At 37.9% G+C, this 18,458-nt stretch overlaps 2 protein-coding genes across 12 annotated transcripts in view; both read left to right on the top strand.

Moving 5' to 3' along the window:
- Positions 1–18,458, top strand: part of HINT3 (histidine triad nucleotide binding protein 3) — a 124,863-nt gene that overhangs the window by 27,338 nt on the left and 79,067 nt on the right. The gene's annotated exons all lie outside the window — the stretch shown is intronic.
- The window catches only part of NCOA7 (nuclear receptor coactivator 7), a 159,565-nt gene that overhangs the window by 109,498 nt on the left and 31,609 nt on the right, over positions 1–18,458 (top strand). For 8 of the 11 annotated variants that reach the window (XM_050788676.1, XM_050788677.1, XM_050788682.1 and 5 more), the window contains 3 exons: positions 1,512–1,696; positions 5,594–6,636; positions 7,289–7,457. In XM_050788676.1, coding sequence (XP_050644633.1) covers positions 1,512–1,696; positions 5,594–6,636; positions 7,289–7,457 — 1,397 coding nt within the window. The remainder of the gene's footprint in view (positions 1–1,511; positions 1,697–5,593; positions 6,637–7,288; positions 7,458–18,458) is intronic. The other 3 variants (XM_050788679.1, XM_050788678.1, XM_050788680.1) reach the window with 3 other exon arrangements.

Below are 18,458 nucleotides of genomic sequence, written 5' to 3'. Positions count from 1 at the left end.
ATTCCTCCTTTCTAACTGTAAGTATATATCCTTTGACCAATATCTCCCCCATCCTTCTCTTTCCCCTAAACACCTACACCTCTTTTTTTTTTTTTTTTTTTTTTGGTGAGATAGAGTTTTGCTCTTGTCACCCAGGCTGGAGTGCAATGGCACCATCTCTACTCACTGCAGCCTGAGTAGCTGGGACTACAGGTATGTGCCACCATGTCCGGCTAATTTCGTAATTTTAGTAGAGATGGGGTTTCACCATTTTGGCCAGGCTGGTCTCAAACTCCTGACCTCAGGTGATCCAACTGCCTTGGCCTCCCAAAGTGTTAGGATTACAGGCCCGAGCCACCGCACCTGGCCCACCCGTACCTCTTAGTCATTACCATTCTACTCTCTATTTCTATGAGATCAGCTTCTTTAGATTGCACATATGAGTGACATCATGCAGTATTTATCTTTGTGTGTTTGGCTTATTTCATTTAACATAATGTTCTCCAGTTTCATCCATGTTGTTGCAAATGACAGGATTTCGTTCTTTTTTTATGGCTGAATAATTTGTGTATATATAGCACATTTTCTTTATTCATCTATTGATGGATGCTTGGGTTGTTTTCATATCTTGGCTATTATGAATAATGCTGCAAATAAACATGCAAGTGCAGATACCTCTTTGAGATATGATTTCGTTTTCTTTGGATATATACCTAGTAATGGGATTGCTGGATCTACAACATTTTTACTAAGATAATCACTAAACTCATTAAAAGTACCAAAATAAAGTATTTGCCCAAAGAAAGTTATCTGTATCCTGCTGTTCATAGTAGATAATATCCCTATGGCCATTAAGGTCTCTTTTATAATTTGAGCAAGCTTCAGACTTTTAAGACTTCACCAAGCTATGACTTTTTGCTTTTAATCTCCATAGTTCAGCTGTATTCACTCTGGCTACAAAAGTTTCATATTCCTATTTATGTTGACTTTTGTTGGATGTGGGCTTTCTAAATATTTTAAAGAAAAATATCGGGACTATTCTTTGGCACTATGACTCAGAAACAGCTGCTCCCTTAGCACAGAACCATGCACTTGTTAGACACATGGGGAAGACTTGCAGAGTGAATTGTAAAGCCCCGTATTCTCGATCGGGAAAGCACTTGGACAGCCCCTCCCATTTTGTAGACAGAGAACTAGAAAATCTAGGAAATCTGAGATGTGTATGTGAGAACCAGGATCTGGGAAATCTGAGACGTATATGTGAGAACCAGCTGTGCTGTTGCAGCAACTGTGATAGAATCAGGCTCAGTTGGTTGCCTCAGTGAGCCACATCTGTTTTCTCTGCCTCACCATCCAGCATTGCCTTTCTTCAGCCTGTTTTTCTGGTCCTCACAGAGGGGATGTAATTGTCACATAGGATACTGTGGTTCACAAAGTCCATGGAGTGGCCATCTGAGTTAGTTAAAGCTCTGTGGTAGTTGCCGAAAGCATTTCTGCCTGAAGTGATTCTGTCCTGTTGCTTTCTCCTGCAGGGTGTGGTTGGCGGTGTCATGATTGTGACTCCTAACAACATCATGTTTGACCCTCATAAGTCTGATCCTCTGGTTATTGAAAATGGGTGTGAGGAGTATGGTCTCATCTGCCCCATGGAAGAGGTGGTTTCCATTGCGCTCTACAATGACATTTCTCACATGAAGATCAAAGATGCCTTGCCATCGTAAGACATTTCTTTGTTTGCCAGGAAAAAGGGGGTGTTGAGAGTTAAATGTAGCTTAAAAATGAGGGCATTGGCATGATTGCGGGATTGTGTAGACGTGGTTTCGAAGGTGGAAGATTTGTGCACTGAAGAAAATGAGAAAAATGAGAAGAAATGAAAAGAATAAAGTCAATGAGGGGAAAAGTTGAACATATAAAGATTAAAGGAGAAAAGGAAGCCATCATGTTAAAATAGTATTTGTTTGGCTTATTTTTCTAAAAAGCAGTGCATGTTCTTAATGAAATTATGGAAGAAGAAAGGCATTTTTCTGAAAGAAGTGTATCCGACTATCAGTAAGAGAATAATGTTTTCTTCTGGGTATAACTAAGGAGAGTTATGTTTGTCTTCATTTAACTTCTAGGAAAGGCAGTCTCCCTGACTCATTTCCTCCCTCAGTCCTGCACAGAGAGAGGTTTGGGTCAAGTAGAGTAGTAACCACCTTCGCATGCTGTGAAAAGGGAGTAATACCAATTTGCTTTTTCCCTGAAATGTAGATTAACTTCAGTCCTGATTATTTTTGCCTTAGAATGCAGGATTTATTGTTAAAAAAGAGAGGGAAGCTCCCCAGGAAAAAAGAGAAAGAGTTAAGAAAGCTCAGGGAATTGATTAACTTATACAGATGATCTGATTTTTACTGTCCTTTTGCTCTACTGTGTCTGTTTCTCTATAAAAACCAGCAGTAAAAAATTTTAAAAACCTTCAGTGATGGGAAGAGGTGGAGCAGTAGGTCCTAACAGTACAGAGGGAAACTAGCCCTTGGGGCTCATATGAAAAAAAAAAAAAAAAAGGAAATTACTAGGGAGCTAAACCAGACACAAAATCCCTGGGGGTTTATGCAAGTAGATTCCCCTGGACTCCTACAGCCGTTAGAATCTGGTCCAGGCAGCCCTTCCCCAACCTCAAGCCACTGAAGATAGCACCACAGCATGGGCCCTGAAGTAGTTTCCAAATTTTGCTGCCAGAAGTGTCTAAATGGGTGGCCAAACAAATAGGGGCATTGCCTACTGAAATATGGCTCCTAAGGGAGTAGTACCATTGCACATCTTCAGCCTAGGATCTTAATTATTCTATTTAATAATAGACAGTACCTCTTTAATTTTTTTTTTTTTTTTTTGAGACGGAGTCTCGCTCTGTCGCCCAGGCTGGAGTGCAGTGGCCAGATCTCAGCTCACTGCAAGCTCCGCCTCCCGGGTTTACGCCATTCTCCTGCCTCAGCCTCCTGAGTAGCTGGGACTACAGGCGCCCGCCACCTCGCCCGGCTAGTTTTTTGTATTTTTTAGTAGAGACGGGGTTTCACCGTGTTAGCCAGGATGGTCTCGATCTCCTGACCTCGTGATCCGCCCGTCTCGGCTCCCAAAGTGCTGGGATTACAGGCGTGAGCCACCGCGCCCGGCGACAGTACCTCTTTATATAAAAACTTATCTCATTGTGAGATTATGTTTAATGATCTCGATTATAAGGGATAATGCCATGATTACAGGAAAAGAGCAGAGTTAAGAATCAGCTTCCAATTTGTTGAAATTATTTCAGGGTTGCGCATTGATTCCTGCCTTGGACGCAGGTATATAAAGGATTTTTAGTCTAATAAACAAGAATGTGTGAGAATCAGTGTGAAATAAACTTTGTATTGTCTTCAGAATTTCATAAATTGTTTAAAAGTTAAAAATTACTTAAAACATCATTATTACCGACAGTTTAATAACAGTAAGTACAAATTACCCCATGGCAACGTGCAATAGTTTTTAAAAGTGGATGTGTGTAAAATTCCTCCATCCTCACCTTCAACTTTGGTACTTGTGTGAGAGTGTGTGTGTGTGTGCCCGCACGCGCGTGCATGCACACACGTGCAGGACGTTTTGTGGCTCCAGCTGCCACAGTGAGTAAGAAGGGAACAACTGAAAGGATTATTGATCATCATTAGGTGCCCGGCTAAGTCTAGAAAACATTAATTAACAAACTAGCCAGTTGACACCATTATGTACACTTGGCAACTGCACTGCAGAAAAAGCAGATAGTGAAATTAATCTCAAGTAGGGAATGGGCAGTTTGGATTAGGTAAAAGAAGAAAGGGGTAGACAAGGTAATCTAGAAAGCTAATTAGAGTGCAGTTGAAGGTATTTTTGTAGGGGTCAAGCTAGGTAGAGAAGGGGAAGAAGGTTTTGCTTATTAATCAAGTATGTGGAAACTTGGGTTTCTTTGTTGCAGGACTTCTGACAGCCTTTAATATGCCTAATTAAGTTTTGAGTTCCAATAGGGAGATTATGCTACATTTCACTAACTTATTTGAATCTAGGATGGAAACATTTTTAACATCTCCTGGGATGCTGGTGTTGGGCAAAACATTTTGTGTTTGCAAGTTCCTGCAGAACAGAGATTCTGTCACAATTGTATTTCAGAATACAGCACTTAGGGGCTCAATGAATGCTTATTAAATTGAAATGAATTATAAATTACGAAGGCTTTTTAAAGCATTTGTTGGAGCCAACCAATTACGTAGGCTTTTATTTTCTATTGGAAAAAGCATGAACCTTTCATGCAGATGGTTTATAAAGTCACTTTGGGAAGACAGTCTTTTGGAACTTCAGAACTTCCTGGTATTTTGTTGCTTTATTGTCATAATCATTTATTTCAAAGTCAAAATAGCAGATAAAGTTTTATCTGAAGATGATCTGACCTTTTTAGGAAATATAATTATTTCTGAAAATTGAAATGTTATTCTTTAAAAGGGTTTTTATATCTCTGCATTTCAACCCAGTAATGACACTACTAGTAGCAGTGGTAAGTGGATGGGTTTACTCAAGATATTTCCAATCATATTTTTTACACATATTTGAAATTATTACTATTTTTATTTATTTTCAACTTTCATTTTAAGTTCAAGGGTACATGTGCAAGATGTGCAGCTTTGTTACATAGGTGCGTGCCATGGTGGTTTGCTGCTCTTTTTAAAGTATATTTCTTGATCATTTATTTTACACTTGGGAGAACATGTTTAATCAATATTTTTATGTAATTCCAATCTGGGAAATAGAGCATCTGTTATTAAGGAAAGATAATTGACTGCATCCCAGTACAATGTGTTTCAGCTGATAAACGAGCTGCACCATTGCTATAAAGTAAAGCGATATTGTTATAAAATGAAATAGTTACTTAAGAAATGTAAGTATTATACATAAGAGCTTTTTAAATAAGATTCACTTTTCTATACATTTTTAAATTATAAGATGGAGCAATTGCCATATACCAACAATAATAGTGGAAGCTTCCTCTTGCATCTCCTTTGGGAGTAGAGGGCTGTCTATGATTAGAAGCATCAGATCCTAAGCCATGAAACCCAGAATCAGGGTTCAAGGTCAGTTACTTTATATGGAGCAGTTAAGTGAGTAGCTACTAAGTCAATGAGCATTTCAAAATTAGTGTAATTGTTTTCTATACTATTTGATGAAAAGGAAAAGGTTTGCACATTTAAGGAATTTTAGACATTGATACTAAAATATTTCCTCTTCTTTATCCTTTCCTTCGTAAAAGTCAGATACATTATTATTTCACATTTAGAAATCTTATGGGTAACATCTCCATGTTCATGTATAACTTCCAAATTCATCATGTGCTTCCAGTAGGATATGCAACTCTCATGGTTCATTCTTTCACCATTTCCTTTAGTTGACTTATGTTTCATTTTGAAATTTCTTGATTTTATTTTTTTATTCTGAAATCATTTGAACATAAATTTAAGTTGTGGTATATTTATGTATTAGTTTTTCGTTGCGTTTCTGTTTTGTTTTTTGCCTTTCCTCCATTTTGTTTTTGGTTTTATTTTTAACATTCCATGTGCACCCACCATTTCTCCCCCAACAGTGACCTACCTCAGGATCTTTGTCCTCTGTACAGGCCTGGAGAATGGGAAGACCTGGCTTCAGAAAAGGATATCAACCCATTCAGTAAGTTCAAATCTATCAACAAGGAAAAACGACAGCAGAATGGAGAGAAAATCATGACTTCGGATTCCAGACCAACAGTACCTTTGGAGAAGTCCACAGAACACACACCTACAAAGCCCTCAGGCAGCTCTGTGTCAGAGAAATTAAAGAAACTGGAATCTTCTAGGGAGACATCCCATGGCTCTCCCACAGTGACTAAGCTTAGCAAGGAACCTTCCAACACTTCTGCTGCATTTGAATCTACAGCCAAAGAAAACTTTCTAGGGGAAGATGATGATTTTGTTGACTTGGAAGAACTTTCTTCTCAAACTGATGGTGGAATGGACAAAAAAGACACCTCAAAGGAGTGCCTTTCTCTTGACCCAGAGGAACGAAAGAAGGTTGAGTCACAAATAAACAATTCAGCCGTGGAAATGCAGGTGCAGTCTGCTCTAGCCTTTTTGGGAACAGAAAATGATGTTGAACTGAAGGGGGCGCTAGATTTAGAAACCTGTGAGAAGCAGGATATAATGCCAGAAGTGGACAAGCAGTCTGGTTCACCAGAAAGCCGGGTAGAAAACACACTGAACATACATGAAGATCTAGATAAAGTTAAACTCATTGAATATTACCTAAATAAGAACAAAGAAGGGTCACAGGTATCTGAAAATTTGCAGAAAACAGAATTAAGTGATGGAAAAAGTATTGAACCAGGGGGAATAGACATTACCCTTAGTAGTTCTCTTTCCCAGTCAGGCAATCCCCTAACTGAGGGCAATAAAGAGCCAGATAAGACCTGTGTGAAAGAGAGAGAGCCCCTCCCAGTAAAACTGAACTCTTCTACAGAAGAAAATGTGATTAAAGAGGCTCTAGACTCCTCTTTGGAATCTACTCTGGACAACAGCTGTCAAGGTGCACAAATGGATAATAAATCTGAAGTTCAGTTGTGGCTGTTAAAGAGAATTCAGGTACCCATTGAAGGTAAGCTGTTTTTCTTTAATGCCTTTATATTATGTTGTATAATTGCCTTTCTACAATTTGCACATGTAATACCCAAATTAGTACAATTATTTGAAAACAATGTTTTCTCAAAAGAGTATATCTTTGTTGATAGCATTAACAATTGGAGAGAAAATTTACAAGATAAGGTATCTATTTTGGAACTTGAGCTATGACATAGATCTCTAGATACCTACTTCAAAAGTAGTTTACTTTTAATCTTTCAAGCTACTTCCTTTTTTTTAACCTTTATTTTCTAAGTCTAGAGGAGTTTAAACTGTTTTTGAAGAGATCTCAATTCTAAACTGAATTGCATTATGTTATAATTGGATTATCAGTAGCATTCATTAATATGAATTGTCCCAATTCTCCATTATTTGCTATTCTGTTGGTTTTTATACTTATTTTCAGTATGTAGCAACTCATGGGATGTACTTCAACCTGAAACAACCAAAGCTTTTTCCTTGTGTACTAAAAAAGGCTTGAAAAATTTATTAGTCCTGATATGATGTTGTAGGATGTTTCTGCAAAGTTTTGACTAAGAGAGGATTGTGCACTATCCTTTTTAAGTTGAAAAGTTCTTCTATTATCAATCTGTCAATATTGAGGAAGAGTTTTTTCATGTGTGATTCAGATATACTTCCTTCAAAAGCAGAAAAAAGCAAGACCCCACCCATGTTCCTGTGCATCAAAGTGGGAAAACCAATGAGAAAATCTTTTGCCACTCACACTGCAGCCATGGTCCAGCAGTACGGCAAACGGAGAAAGCAGCCAGAGTACTGGTTTGCTGTTCCTCGGGAGAGGTGAGTGTGGGCTACAATGGAAAGTCTGTGGGTCTGTTAGGTTTGGATTGCATTTTGATATTCCTTATCTTAAAATACTTCATTTTATTATTGATTAAGAGCTTTATCTGAATTGGAGATTTTAGAATTCTAGAAGGATATTATTTAAAGTGGCTTTCTGCTAAATGGTGATTTTAATATAACAAATATGGAGCCGTCATAGGTACTATGTTCTGAACCACTTTCATAACTTTCTACCAAGTTGATTTTTAAGTGAAAGAAGAATTTGATGTTCTCAAGCACCAGTAATTAGAAGTGATCTTTCATTGAGGATGAAGGAATACTATGGAGCAGATCCAAATGCCTCTTAAATGTGAGAAAGAGGCAGGATTATAATATTTAAAGTGCTTACAATTCTAGGGAATGAAATATTTGTTGGCTTTATGGAGGGAGTGTCTATAGCTCAGCAGCATAAGAAATGTGATTCCCTGGATAGGCTCAAGGAGCTGTATACTCCTAGAAAAGATTGTATTTTTAAATCACCAAAGAAGATACCTTCTTGGTTATGTGGCAGTCTAGAATAGGAGGGATAGTGGCATAGAAATTCTTCAACAGTATATCATTGAGGATGTCTTTATAATAAAAATAATTAGGGAATATTCTTTTTAGAAACAAATGCTTTTATTTCATATATGTGGTAGAATAAAAATGTCTTATAGAGTCCCTGCAATTAGTTTTCAACACAGTTAAAACCATGCATCTTGCCTCTTAAAAACATCATCATCTAGCCAGACCTTCTGGCTAACACACCTGCCAAGAGCAAACACACTCGGCAAGCTTCCATAACATGATTTCTCAGTAAACAAAATTAAATTCTAAGCAAGGGTGCACCTTCTGGCTGATTATTACCTAGAATGATCATTCTCATCGGGAGAGTTGTCTCATTTTAATAAATTATAGTTTAATGTGAAAAACAATAGGCTTTTTATTAATGAATTTGCTAACAGCTTTTACCTGTCTTAGACACAAACCCACATTAACGCAGGCATTAAACATAACTTGTTTTGCATTTATGTAATATACTCCTTCACCTGTGCCTGCAGCCCCCACAGTATCTCCTGGAAATTTAGGGATATGGAGGAGAACGAGGAGAAAATGTATCTTTTTTGGTTATTATTTTAGAGTGTTTCAAAGAAGCAGTGCAGATTTCTGAAGCTCTGTTAAAATTGGAGTCCTAGAATCAGAATTTTACAGCTAAATAATACCTAAGAGATTTAGGCCCATTCTTGATTTTCTAGGTGAGGAAAACAAAACGCTGAAACTTTCAGTTACATTGTGGGTTGTGTAAACTTGATCATCTGTCAGAAAAACTACCTATCATATGTATCACTTTTTCTCTGGGAAAATGTATTATTTATAATATAAGACAATTGTGTTTTTTTCGGTTGTGTTATCTTTGCTAGGACTGTCTGCACCAAGGTCTCTTGTAGAATAACTGAAGCAATCCCACACATGTAATTATTTTACTGTCATTTTTAACCCAGAAGAAATCTTAAAGCTAAAATAGTACTTCTCTTTGACTTCTTATACCACTTCAAGTGGTTTTTGTAAACTTTTAAAAGCAGGTCAACTTTGCGAGGCTGAGGTGGGTGGTTCACCTGAGGTCAGGAGTTTGAGACCAGCCTGGCCAATATGGTGAAACCCCATCTCTACTAAAAATACAAAAATAATTAGCCTGGTGTGGTGACAGGTGCCTGTAATCCTAGCTACTCAGGAGGCTGAGACATTAGAATCACTTGAACCCAGGAGGCAGAGATTGCAGTGAGCTGAGATCACACCACTGCACTCCAGCCTGGGGCAACAGAGTGAGACTTTGTCTCAAAAACCAAACAAACAAAAAGAAAGCAGGTCACTGGTGGGATTCTATTCTATTGTATTTTATAGTGTCCATTACTTGTTTACCTTCGGGTAGCAAATAACCTGGTAGCAAATACCTTTGGGTAGCAATTAAATACTTAGTTTTCTTTCTTGAACTAATTATGAATCAACCAAATATTTTCTTGGAAGTGTTATGTTACACTGTGTTAATGACAATAGTTTTTTTGTGTAGATGTTAGGAATTTTTTTGTGGTAACCATTGCTTCATGTATTTCCATGTCTACCTCCCCTGAAGAGACCCACGTTTTAGTTTAAGTAGGGGGAAGATAAAGCAGTCCCATGGTTAATTCTCATCCAGACCTCCACAGTAAGAAATATTTATTCTTGTTTCTACTTCATGAAATTCTTCAGGACTTAAGGCTCAACAGAAATCCTTAAGGGGGAGCTAAGAAGTGGCATGTACAGCTTTTCTCACTTCAGTTATAATTTCTGGATTCCCTCGCTGCAGCAAACTGAATGTTTCTACTTGCCTTTCTGTTTAATGGATCCATGCATCCATAGGAGTTTCAGTTGGCAGAGTGAAGCCACCCTAGGAGTGGCTCCCTTCCCCTTCGTGGATTACAGTGTCCTTTTCATAGACTTTATAGATATGACGACTTGTTCTGTTTAGGCAGGTCTCTTTGACTTATCCACTATATTGAAGCTCCTTGTCACAGGATAATTAAATTTTGATGGTGTCACTTCACAAATGTACGTCTCACTGTTTCTATTGTTCCTAATACTTTTTAAAAATGTTTACCTTTTCCTTTATTGTTATTACTACTAAAAAGTTAACTCTACCAAATCGCTCCTCCTTTATTTACAACGTACCCTGTGGGTTTCCCAACTCCATCAATGTATGAATAATCTACCAAGTCAGACCATAGAGAGGGCAGGGCTGGGGGGCCAGAGGGTGGTAAGGACAGCAACAATGGAAGCCTTGCATAGTCTCTGTTAATCTCCTCTGTTTTGGGTGAGTTTTTTTTTCTGTAGCAATTCTTACTAAATTTTAGATACTAGAAATTAGAGATGTGAAGTAGTTAAAAACTGCCTAAATACGTAATAGTCTTATTTACCTTGGTAGAAGTTATCAGAAGATCTAAGACCTCCATGAATCCAGGAAAACCAGCAGTTTCTTCTTGCACACCTGTACACTACGACTTGAAACATACTCAGGTTCACTGAGAATTAAATACTTGTTAACCTTCTGTCCTCCCTGTCTCCATTGCAGCTTGCAAAATCAGGTGCTTCTCTTGAGACAGCTGAAGATAATAGTGGTGTGCTGGGGAGGTTTACAGTTTCCACAACTCTACTTATAAACCTGGCAGATGCTGGCTCCTGCTTTCACTCTTGGTGCTAGTTTAAACATAAGGACAATGTTCCACCGTATTTTAATCATCTAGTACAAAATTTCTCAACCTTAACACTATTGACATTTTGGACTACTAGTTTGTTGTTGGGTGGGGGTGGGGGTGGATTGTATGTTTAGCAACCTCCATGGCCTCTCCCCACTATCTGCTAATAGCATCTCCCCAGTTGTGGTAAACAAAAGTACCTCCAGAGGTTGCTAAAATGTCCCCTGGAGGACAAAATCACTTCACATTGAGAACCACTGGTCAAGTACTAGACCCAGGCCTGTGTACCATTCTGAAAGTGGGGCTGTAAGCCACAATAGCTCAATAATGTAAAGATTTGACTCCTGTCCTCTCCCCTAGAAGAGGTGTAGAGTCTTGGGCTGAAATAATGATCCTCAGAACCAGGCAGACGTGAATGGGAATCTCCAGAAGTGGGAGCCCTTGAATGAGATACTTTATCCCCTTGTACCATAACTTCTTAGTTTAAAAAATAGATCAATAAGGACAACGTGAAGTTTAAAGTTCGATGCAGAAGATACCTTACACATTCATCATCACAGACAAGGAGAAGGCAGAAAAACTAAAGCAGTCCTTGACCCCTGATTTGGCAGTAAAGGAGCTAAAATGAACCAGACACACTGATTTAAACTGTATTAACCCATTTACCGTTTGCACCAAGAATACTGTGCTGGCAGCAAGCTGTACTTTTTTTTTTCCCCCTAAATGGGAAATGGGTTGAGATATTTTAAAAATTTTAAATATAGATGATTATAAGCATTAAGTAATTAGATCATATTTGAACAAATAATTATTGAGTACATACTACCTGGCAGGCAGGCACTTATTTACCTAGTTCTAGGTAAGTAAGACTGGGACCCTATCCCGAGAACCTTATGAAAAGTGATTGAAGATAGTTCTTAACACCTTGTAGAGATATAATATTCCATGAATTTGGATACTGTTTTATATTTTAAAAACCAACATTGTCTTTTTCCCTCCTTCCTTTTCTTGTTGCTAACAGATTGTTCTTGATTAGAAAGAACCAATAGTTCTTCTCTAGAGTAAAACTGTTCTCTTTTTTCCAATTATTTATAGCCTTTTAATCTCTGAAATGTTTTATAATAATTAATTCTATATTATTCAGCTTTTAAAATAAATAAGATGAAAATAGTGTTAAGTAGCAGGAATCATGTAGAGTTTGTCAAGCCATGCATAAATGTTTAATCCAAACTTTAAATTGGTTAGTGTGATTTGTATAATAAGTAAACTAATAAGAAAGCGAAGGGAGAGAAGGAGAGGGAAAGCTCATAGGGTTTACATTTTTATTTTTGTTTAACTTGAAAAAAAGTATGCTGAGATAACTTTTGTTAACATTTGAACATACAGATAAACCAAAAGGAAATGGGGAAAGAATCTGTTTTGCAATCGGCTTTTTTTCCGCTTAATATGCTGTGTGCATTTTCCACATCATATGCTGCGTTAGGCCTTTCTTGGGTTGCTATAAAGAAATACCTGTGGGTGGTTAATTTATCGGAAACAAAGAAATACCTGTGGGTGGTTAATTTATCAGAAACAAAGGTTTAACTGGCTCACAGTTCTGCAGGCTGTGCAGGAAGCATAGTGCTGGCTATCTGCTTCTGTTGAGGCCTCAGGAAGCTTACAAAACCTAGGCAGAAGGCAAAGACAGTGCAGGCCTCTCACAGGGCAGGAGTGGAAATGAGAGAGAGTGGGGGGATTTGCTACACACTTTTAAGCAACCAGATCTCGGGAGAACTCACTACGGCGAGGACAGCACCAAGCGATGAGGGATCTGCCCCCATGACCCAAACACCTCCCACCAACCCTCACCTCCAACGTTGCGGATTACATTTTGACATGAGATATGGCTGGGTCACAGATCTCAACCATATCATATGCTATGTTATTTATATATATACACACACGCACACACAATACAGTTAGCACACCATTATGTTTTCTGATTGATTTATTCATGTACTTACTTTGGATATTAGGTTCTTTTGAATTTTTGGCCATTATAAGCAATGTTACTTTATTTTATTTTTTATTTTTATTTTTATTTTTTTTTTGAGACAGAGTCTCGCTCTGTCGCCCAGGCTGGAGTGCAGTGGCCAGATCTCAGCTCACTACAAGTTCCGCCTCCCGGGTTTATGCCATTCTTCTGCCTCAGCCTCCTGAGTAGCTGGGACTACAGGCGCCCGCCTCCTCGCCCGGCTAGTTTTTGTATTTTTTAGTAGAGATGGGGTTTCACTGTGTTAGCCAGGATGGTCTCGATCTACTGACCTCGTGATCCACCCGTCTCGGCCTCCCAAAGTGCTGGGATTAAGCAATGTTACTTTAAAAGTATCTGTAAAATCCTTCAGGGAGTCTTATGAAATCAAAGAATATGTTTAAGGCTTTAAATACATGTTGCACATGAAAGTGTGTGGCCATGTATACACCCACCAGCATAAGAGTATCCTTTTCCCAGATGCTTGGAACACTGAGTGTTATGATTCTTTATATCTAATTCGGTAGATGAATAAAGAAACAAATGTAGATATAAAATGTCTTATTTTAAAGGTGAGTGAGCACTTTTTATATAACATTTGTTTGACATAAGGTAAGGCTAATTGAGGCCGGAGAGTTTTGGTCCTGTGTGATTCCTTTAATAAATAAATTTTATGGCTGGGCGTGGTGGCTCATGCCTGTAATCCCAGGACTTTTGGGAGACTGAGGTGGACAGCTTGCTTCAGCTCAGAACTTGAAGACCAGCCTGGACAACACGGTGAAATCACATCTCTACAAAAAAATACAAAAATTAGCTGGATGGTGGCACACACCTGTAGTCCCAGCTACTCAAGAGGCTGAGGTGGGAAGATCACTTGAGCCCGAGATGTTGAGGCTGCAGTGAGCTAAAATCGTGCCTCTGCACTCCAACCTTAACAAAAGAGCAAGACCCTATCTCCAAAAAAAACAAAATTAATTTTAAAAATTATTTATACCTTAATATAAAAATGTGTAATACATTTATTTGTTAAAAAGTATTCTAAAGTTCTGTTTCTCTAATTGGCTTCTATTTAGGATCAGCAAACTAATTTGTACTCAATAGACAGTTGTGTTTTGTGTTTGCACTTGTGTTTAGGATAAATTCATTATGTATAAGTTAAATTGATTCTGTTTTAGAAAGCATGATAAGTTATTACATAATGTCAAGCATAATTCAGTGTCTCACAATCTCATTTAATATTTGGGATTTTTGTGCTTTCACAATAAAAATGAGTAACGTATACATGCACACACAGGTATCTGTCAGTTTAAAAGGTATAATCTATGTTGTGTGTATATACCTTATAGTCCAATTTGAGACTAACAGTAGTATTTCCTGTAGTATAGTTCATCACCCAGAGTTCTCCATGGTTGCCTGGACCAAAGAGTAGAACTAAGAGCTCAACTCCCCTTTTTAAGAAATCGTACCTTTTCTTTAAGTCAACATTTCCCTCAAGATACTCAATGGAAAGCTACTCCCATGAAAAAGTAATGGAATAGATCATAGGTGTTTTATAGTTAAGTATGTGTCATACTTAGTTCTAGCTCTGTCTAGAGCAGAGCCTTAAGCTCATAGTTTTTATTCCCTAAATAGGCTTCTTTAAGAATTTCTTAGTTTTATTTTCTATTCTCTATTATTTCTCCTGGTATTGGTATAATAGCACACAATTAATTTTTACTTTATCTCTAATCACATTTTAATGTTATGAGATTACTTTCATATCAATATATATTTAAAGACATGTTAGTCCAATCTCTGTTGGCTTTAAATTCTTTAGTAAATGCAAATTGGGATGTATTTCCCTTTTCACTTTTTTTTTTTTTTTTTGAGATGGCATTTTGCTCTTGTCACCCAGGCTGGAGTGCAATGGCATGATCTCGGCTCACTGCAGCCTCCATCTCCTGGGTTCAAGTGATTGTCCTGCCTTAGCCTCCCAAGTAGCTGGGATTACAGACACCTGCCACCATGCCTGGTTAATTTTTGCATTTTAGTAGAGACAGGGTTTCACCATTTTAGCCAGGCTGGTCTCATACTCCTGACTTCAAGTGATCCACCTGCCTCGGCCTCCCAAAGTGCTGGGATTACAGATGTGAGCCACCATGCCCAGCCCCTTTTTGGCATGTTGAGTAATAGCATCCATGCATACAAAGACCATGTAGTAACATTTTGCCCATAAAAGCTATATTTTATTGTTAGGAGTGACTAGTTGATGACAGATCATAGTCAGGATTTTTAAAGTCTCTTTGTATCTTCTTTTTGTGTTTCTAAACTATTCACTCTTGATTCTGGAATGTTTAAAGCAAAGCCTGAAAGTCATGAGTACTGAGCTTTGCATGATGTGCCATCCATCTGAAATCTTACTCATTTTTAAAACTGTGGGTGCTAAGCTTCATTGGACCTTGATGTCATTCAGGTGCCTGAATTGCAACATTATAAAAGCATCAGATTATTCTGGTTGAGCACATATTTTTACAAAGATTATCCCATGTTATCTTCATCATCCCAAGGAGGATTTCTACTCTTAAAAACTCAGAGGAATATCAAAGAAATTAACCCACTACCTCAACTATCACTTTGCCCAGATCTAAATCAGAGAGCATTAAGAGAGCAGGTGGGACACCAAAGTAATGCTGTTTTTGACTTTGTGCTACTCTGATTCTGAATGTAATACTTGAATATAACAATTGAATATAATAATACTTGTAATACTTGAAAATAACAATTTCCTATTCTTTAGTTGCTCTTCTTAAAACCTATTTTGTTCCTTATGTCTATGATAATCTTCTAAAAAAAAAAAAAAAACTATTATCATCTTGTTTCATTCCCACAAAAATATCTTAAGCCTTCAGGACTAATGTCTAAACCCCTTCTTTATTTTTAAAAACCCTTCATAAACTGGCATACTTCTCCGGCTTTTTCTTGCTCTGCTTAGATGTGTAGATTTACTGACAGTGGTCACTTTCTTGACTTCACCAAACAAGTCTAGCCTGACACCTTTTAAACACTATATTTTGGAACTCAGGTGGTTTCCCTGTCTTCTCTACCTGTGCAGATCCTTTTGTTTCCCAAAACAATACACAATACCATGATCATCTCTCCCTGAACTGGCAAGTATGGTCCTTTCCTAACTTACCTTGACTGGTAAACAACACATAGGCACTAGGGGAAGGAACTGGAGCCTCCAGTTGCGAAGGTGGATGCGGTTAAACAATTTGTGGCTTAACTCAGTGGATGCCGTGCTTAGCTATGTAATAAGAACATTTAGGAGCCTTTAAACATATGAGTACCTAGGTCCTTCCCTGAATATTCTCCCTCTTTGGATTTGGATTAGGACCCTAGAATCCCTTAGGCGTCGCATCCTTCATATGATGATATGCAAAAGCGTATTCTCTTGTTTTTATTTTACATTAATGTTCATAACATTTAATGCCATTGACTGTCTCCCCTGTTTCTTTAACATCCTGTCCTTCTCTCTACCACCTCTTCCCAGTTTTTTCCTTCTTCTACATCCTCTTTAAATGTTACCCTTTCAATGATGTTTTTATGATATACACAATTGCCTATACCCAGTAATCTAACTCTCTCTATATGCCAATCATTTCCAGCTATTTTTAATCTAGAACTTTCTACCACATCCCAAACATATACATACCTACTAATCTTCACTATTTCGATCATCTGTGGATCAAACAAACTTAAGACTGACCATGCCCTAAACTTTGGTTTCTTTTTTTTTTTTTTTTTTAGACAGAGTCTTAGTGGCGCAATCCCTGTTCACTGCAAGCTTCACTCCGCCTCCTGGGTTCAAGTGATTCCAGCCTCCCGAGTAGCTGGGACTACAGGCGCCCACTACCACGCCCAGCTAATTTTTGTATTTTTAGTAGAGACGGGGTTTCACCTGTTGACCAGGATGGTCTTGATCTCTTGATCTCATGATCCACCCGCCTTGGCCTCCCAAAGTGCTGGGATTACAGGCATGAGCCACCACGCCCGGCCCTTCCATTTTTATTCCTACGAGTATCTCCACAACCTATTCCTCTTGTTTTCTTCATCATAGTAAATGGTACCAGTAAACATTCAGTTCCTTGAAGTGAGAATATGGACATAATCTTGCTTTTCAGTCACCTTCTCACATTGGTCAGTCATTGTACCTAGCTTATTTTATCCTTTTAGCATGGATCTCTTGCTTCTATCAGATTCTTCTGTGGACAACTGACAGTGTTTCAACTGTAAGAAACGTAAATTTCACTTACTGGATGGCTTGCTTGGGATGCCTGACTTCTTCCTCCATACCCACATCACCTAAGTGCACATAAGAGCTCGAATGTCTCCTTTGGTTTAGATGCCTCTGCTAAACTCCCCACCCTGCCATAGCACTTACTACATATACTATACTACAGCTGTGGATTACTTGTGGCTTTTCCCTACTGGACTTCAAGTTTCCTGAGGGCAGGGACCAAGTGTTATGACATTGTGTCCTGCAAACATCATAAGGCCTAGTTGATAATATTCTTTTTTTTAAGAGACAGGGTCTCATGTTGCCCAGGCTGTAGTGCAGTGGCGCAATCATAGCTCACTGCAGCCTCGAACTCCTGGGCTCAAATTATCCTGTATCCTCAGCCTCCATAGTAGCTGGGGCTACAGGTGCTCGCCACCACGCCTGGCTAATTTTTAAATTTTTTTGTAGAGACTGGGTCTCACTATGTTGCCCAGCCTAGTCTTGAACTCCTGGCTTCAAGCCATCCTCTTGCCTTGGCCTCTTAAAGTGCTAGGATTACAGGTATGAGCCATTGTGCCCAGCCTATAATACATATTCCTAAACATTAGTTGGATGGGTACATGAATAAATGAGCTTATAATCTAATAAATAAAAAATGTATTCTATTTCTTATAATTAAAATTATGTAGACTATATAATATTTAGAAAATACAGAAAAGCAAAAAGAAGAAAATTGAAATCTCATAGTTTTTTTACAGAGAACTAACTACAATTCATTTTATCTGTATAGCCTTTTAACCTTTCTTTCAATGCAGGGATTAATCTAATAACACTATATAGATCATACATATATAGTATATGTAAATTGCTTTTCCTTAAAAGTGTGTATTTTTCTGCCATTTAATATTCTATTCACATGCATTTAGTGAGCATGCATTACTTTTATAATGAGAAAGAATCATAAAAAATAAAATTGATTCTCCTATTAAACTTGTTTTACAATGGAAAGATGTCCAAGTCCTAAGGACCTTCATGAAAACAGCAAAATGCTCTTAACAGCACCTTTTCTTGGAAATAAGGGATGAATTAAAGGAATTGCAAACTGACCTAGTTTTCTAGCATGAAATCTTTAACCATAGTTAATGTGGAATTTTCTGATCAAAAGTCACTTTGCTTCTACTGGGATCATGGCTAACCTGGAATCTTTAATGACTCCTGGCACCAGGAAGACCATAATCTTGAACAGTTTTTAGTACTGTACTTGCTGGAACAACTGAGGTCCTACTCAGCCATACCAGGTATATTTCAGAATACAAACTCTGTGATTTGTAAGTACCGCTTACCAATATGTTATACTGTAATTTATGACGATTCTTTAAGTTGAAAGTCACTAGTAAAGAAAAAACGCAAAGAAGATCTCCAAAACAATCCCTAAAAGAATTATCTTTTTGTCTTCCTATTTAATATGAATTTTGGAAAAC

This window comes from Macaca thibetana, chromosome 4 (assembly GCF_024542745.1).
Source record: "Macaca thibetana thibetana isolate TM-01 chromosome 4, ASM2454274v1, whole genome shotgun sequence".
Classification (NCBI taxonomy): Eukaryota; Metazoa; Chordata; class Mammalia; order Primates; family Cercopithecidae; genus Macaca; species Macaca thibetana.
The sequence above is the reverse complement of the archived record's forward strand: the minus strand, read 5'-3'. Positions and strand labels throughout refer to the sequence as shown.